Source organism: Engraulis encrasicolus, chromosome 1, assembly GCF_034702125.1.
Source record: "Engraulis encrasicolus isolate BLACKSEA-1 chromosome 1, IST_EnEncr_1.0, whole genome shotgun sequence".
Taxonomy (NCBI): Eukaryota; Metazoa; Chordata; class Actinopteri; order Clupeiformes; family Engraulidae; genus Engraulis; species Engraulis encrasicolus.
Window position 1 is genome coordinate 14,267,975 of NC_085857.1, and position 5,000 is coordinate 14,272,974.

The 5,000-nt window shown below is 42.5% G+C and overlaps 1 protein-coding gene across 2 annotated transcripts in view; it reads left to right on the forward strand.

The window, feature by feature from the left end:
• LOC134448157 (signal-induced proliferation-associated 1-like protein 2) overlaps nucleotides 1-5,000 on the forward strand; it is a 202,612-nt gene that overhangs the window by 110,796 nt on the left and 86,816 nt on the right. For both annotated transcript variants that reach the window (XM_063197918.1, XM_063197919.1), the window contains exon 18: nucleotides 3,992-4,132. In XM_063197918.1, the coding sequence (XP_063053988.1) occupies nucleotides 3,992-4,132 (141 nt within the window). The remainder of the gene's footprint in view (nucleotides 1-3,991; nucleotides 4,133-5,000) is intronic.

Genomic DNA, 5,000 nt, shown 5'->3' on the forward strand with positions numbered 1-5,000 from the left:
ATGTAGATTATAGTCTCCAGTTAAAACAATACATATTTACAGCTGTTTATGGAGTATATAGATCAGGGGTGTCAAACTCATTTTGGTCCGGGGGCCGCATACAACCCATGTGGACCTCAAGCGGGCCGCATTACTAACATCATCGCAAAAAAAAAAAAAAAACGTAAAGCAGTGGATTAGTGTTCAGTACTATCACGTTTTAAGTGTGTTGAATATGTAGAAAGCAATGCAATACTGATAATCCTATGCAAAATTTCCTTGACTTCATTCATTCATTGGCAACCGTCAATTAATTAAATATGGGACAGTTCATTTTGGCAGGGGGTATTTCTTATATGTAATTTCCTGCATTTTCACGCATTCTAACATCCAGTTTGAGCTTAATAGGAACCAATACAAATCCTATTATATTTATTATTTAATTACAACCAATACCAATACAATACGAATAAGAAGTATTAACATTTTATCTCTATATATGAGGTCTATAATATATGAGCTTTATGAAATGCCTGTTACAGTACAAATTCACTATTTATATTAGAAGTGTGATGTGCACTTTACTACATATATACAGTGTAACAGAGGGACCATTGGGTTAATGTCATGCAAGTTTCGATTTTGGCCCGAGGGCCGTAATTGCGCATTTCGGTTATTTCATCAAAAAAAAAAAAAAAAGTAAAAAAAAAAAAAATATTTTTTTATTTTTTTTACATCCGGGCCGGATGGAACCCTCCCGCGGGCCGGATGCGGCCCGCGGGCCGTATGTTTGACACCCCTGATATAGATAATATATCTAGTCCAACTCTACCAGTTCTTAAAGGAAAACGTCGGAAATTTTCAATTTTCCTATTTTTGATGACACATGTCCCAAAAAATCGATTTCTCATCTTTTTTACATTTTTAACCCGTAGCCTTGCACTCCCATATTTTTTTTTACAACTAGCCATGGGCGCAGCCATTTTCAGCAGAATATTACGTCAGAAAGAAAATTGTATTTGTGCAGCGGATCATTCTACTTAGTTCTAGAACAGTGGCGGAAGGCTAGGGAATGATTTGGGTGAAGACGCAGCGCTGTCACAACGCGCTAGCACCAAGGACAGCGGTCATTCATTTGTTCACAGCAAAACCCAAATGAGAGGGCAACGAAACAGTCCAACATAATTTATCCTCTGATATGAATCCTAATATCAACTTTATAATAAATTGCAGCCCATTGCTGGTTTGCAGGCCTATGCTATGAATGTTGTGACTTCCCCCCCCCTAACTTCTGCACGCTGGTAGGCCTTGTTGTCACTGCAGTAAGCAGTCAAATATTTAGCGACACAAAGGGATGAATCGGACGGCAGTCCGAATAAAGCAGTCGTAACAATTCTGGAGTTATGTTTGTGAAACATAGCCCTACACTATGTCCAACAATTTGGCTTCACGCCGTCTGTCAAGTCTGCTGGCTAACCCGCAACATTTCAACAGCATACATTACACGATTTGCAGCAGTCTACCAACCTGCGTTTCCTTGTGCTTATCCTGTCGCTAAAAAGGGGGGTTAAACTGTATTTCGTAGGCTAATGAAAATATACGGTCTCTTTCTAACCAAGATACGGGCGATTTACAATGCCATTCCGAGATGGGATCACCACCATCCCGGTTTTATGACCCATGTTTTAAATTTGTTTTCTATCTTCCTGACAGCCATCTCATTCAGTTTTAAAACTATATGCAAAGTGCAACTATTTTTTACTCGTCTGTATGCTCGAACATAGGCACAATTTACGCTCACGTTGGAAATTATGACCAGCTGGTGCAACCCACTGCAGAAGTCTGGGTACTCGTACAGTCTGAAACTATGGACGTTGTGGCGCATCATTTACAGATGCTGCGTTGTCCAACGAAGCGAAAACTACCCCACTTCATTCTCACTGAAATGAAGTTGATACGCAACATAACAACGTGCAGTCTTTTAGACGCACACGAAAAGCTCATGACAAGCACAAGGCAAACTTTGTTCTGTTACCAATTTATTTACCGCAACCTCTGGTCTCATGAGCGGATCCGAGGCTGTTTCCAAAAGTAGGCCTACACACATTCTAACAACTAAGCTTACACAAAAACGTGCCGTGTCGGCAAGCTTCAATTGAGGGGTTTTGGGAAGAAATGAACTCTTTCACGAGGGTTGTTATTAGGGAAAAGAACAACGTTCAGTTACCATTATAAATATGCTCGCCAGTGGTTTACGCCGATCCCATCCTCTAGCAACTACTAGAGCATAATTAGGCTAGTCTATGAATTATGGCATAGCCTAGGTTAGCCAACTCTGATGGTAAGATGATGCTTTGTCCTTATGACTAAATGCACGGACGGCATTGCATCAACGTGCCACGCTCAGATAATTCATGACACGACTTCCAGAGCCCAATTTCACAAATAATTAATATAATTATGCTACTACTAGGTTAAAATACTTGTCTGTGACCAGTGACTTCATTTTGGCTGTAGGCAACTAGCCTATAATTTGCCAGTCACTGACATTTCAGGAGCACGTTACAGTGCCATCGTAAGTTTGCAACACATCGCAACATGCAAGTTTGCAACATTTTCTTTCGAGGAAAAAAAATATCCTGCTCCCCACAAGCTTTGTCATTATTTGAGAGCATGCAAAGCCATCACCGGAGTTTCGCTAACAAGCTAGGAAAAGCCCATCTACATATGTCAGATATACATACTGACAATACATTTGATAATGTTTAAACGTAACGTAGGCAACCAGTTTGTTCACAAGAGTTTTCCCAGCGATTGCTATTTTGAAGGTCCAGTCACAGTGATAAGTCTGATTCCTTCACAGTAAACGGTAAACAACCAAAGTACCTTATCTCATCCAAGGCGAACGTCCAAACTGTCCATAGCGTACGAGGATCCTGTCTTGTTTAATACATATCCTCAGTCAGCTATCTCCGGGTCCGAGTCAGAACAATACAGTTCGCTATTAAGTCGCTGCTTTCCATTTCTGTAAATAAACAAGCTGTCAAGTGAAGGGGTCTTCCGCACGAGCGGTCAAATCCATGGGGTCAAGTGGGGGTCACCAGAGAAATTACAAGATGAGAAGCATCATTCCCTGTAGCCAATAAGCTTTGCAGTTCCGGAAGGGTGCCCACCGGGGGGCGAACGCGGGCAAGTGAAAAGCGAATACAGCACCATTGACACCCATTCATTTGGCTGCGAGCGCCATCTAGCTGCAATAGAACGTGTCCACCAGTGAGTGAACCTTCACTTCCGCGTTTTCTTTCTTACGTCATGGCCCTGTTGCCTGAGTGAAAATGGCGGCGCCCGGGGAGGGAGAGCCAGAGCGGTAACTTGAATTTCAAATTCGTGTGTGTTACTATTTCGGGCTGACACATGTACACAAGGTGAGAAATCGATTTTGGGGAACATGTACCAAGGAAAATATAGTAAATTTGAAACTTTCTGACGTTTTGCTTTAATACCAAATAGGAGATTAAAGCGGCATCTAAGGACACTTTTGTTCAAAGTGACCCAACAGAAGAATTTTTTCTGGCTTGAAGGTCCATCTCTATTGCATAACCTTCCCACAAATATGGTGGTGCATTTTGTTTTCCTCATTCTTTTCCTCATTCAACAATGTTACTGCTGCTGCACTCCACTCATTTGTCTGCAGTAAAAGTTGAGAAAGCCTCATTTAGGGAGCCCAAAAGTGGGGATGCAAATGCACTACTGCATCCCCCTTTCCGGCTTATCTATGAGTTACAATGAGAGACCAAATCTCATCGATGCCCTTTGTCTTGTGTCCCGTGTTTTCCTTTTCTTTGGGTTTCCCTGCTGTTAAGTAGCTTCGTGCAGCTTTTTAAGGGCTTTCTCCCTTTCAATATCAATGTCAATCAATCAATCGCTGTATGTCTCCTTCACCTGCTAAGATATTGAATAAAAACGTATCATATCATCTCGTCTCATCATCTTTTGTCTTGTGTCTCCGTAGAGTCCTGCAGGACTTTGAGGGCCCCCAAACCCCCGTGGGCACCAGGGACCCCGGCCAGATGTACTGCAGCTCCCCCAGCAACCAGTCCACCTCCAGCGACCCCGGGCCCTGCGCGTCCTGGGGGCAGAAGAGTTACGACGGGTAAGGGCAAGGGCAACAGAACACCCCTCTCTCTCTCACACACTCTCTCTCTCTCTCTCTCTCTCTCTCTCTCTCTCTCTCACTCTCTCTATCTCTCTCTACCATAGTACGACTTATGATAGTCAGAGACTTAACTCTTCCGTGCAACAGATTTTGTTAGACATCTATGCCAAGTGCGACTATACCCTCTGTCTAAGTTATAGTCACAGTTTAGCTTAGTGAAACCGGCCCATGGACACCAGTCCACCTCTAGCGAGTAGCGACCCCGGGCCCTGCGCATCCTGGGGGCAGAAGAGTTACGACGGGTAAGGGAAACAGAACAACACCCCTGCTGTATAATATAGGGATTTATAGGATGTTTAGTTAGTTATACCTTGCAGGATTCCCACGGGTCATGGAATTTCATAAAAGTTTTTCCAGTCATGGAAAGTCATGGAATTTTACCATTTTGCATGCACAGTCATGGAATATCATGGAATTTTCTTCACAGTTGTGTAAAAGTAGAAACCTTTTTGATTTGGTTTCACGCTGTTATGTGCAACATTCTAGAACGCAATGAGCCCACTGAAGTCTGGCGGTGGCTCGGCGTCGGCTCGAGGGATGAAGATAATCTTCAGTTTTCACACTTTTTTAAAAACAAATTTGCGTCATTTTTTTTACTGAAGTGGTCATGGAAATTCTGCTTTTTGGGTCTGGAAAGTCATGGAAAATCATGGAATTTTATATCTTAATTAGAGTGGGAACCCTGACCTTGCATGTTATAGAGATACCGTGAGAAACACTTTTACACAGCACATTTCCTCTGCAGTCACCTTACAGGTCGGAATTTGTTTTTTGCCCCACTTGAACTGCAGATCTGCTTTTTTTT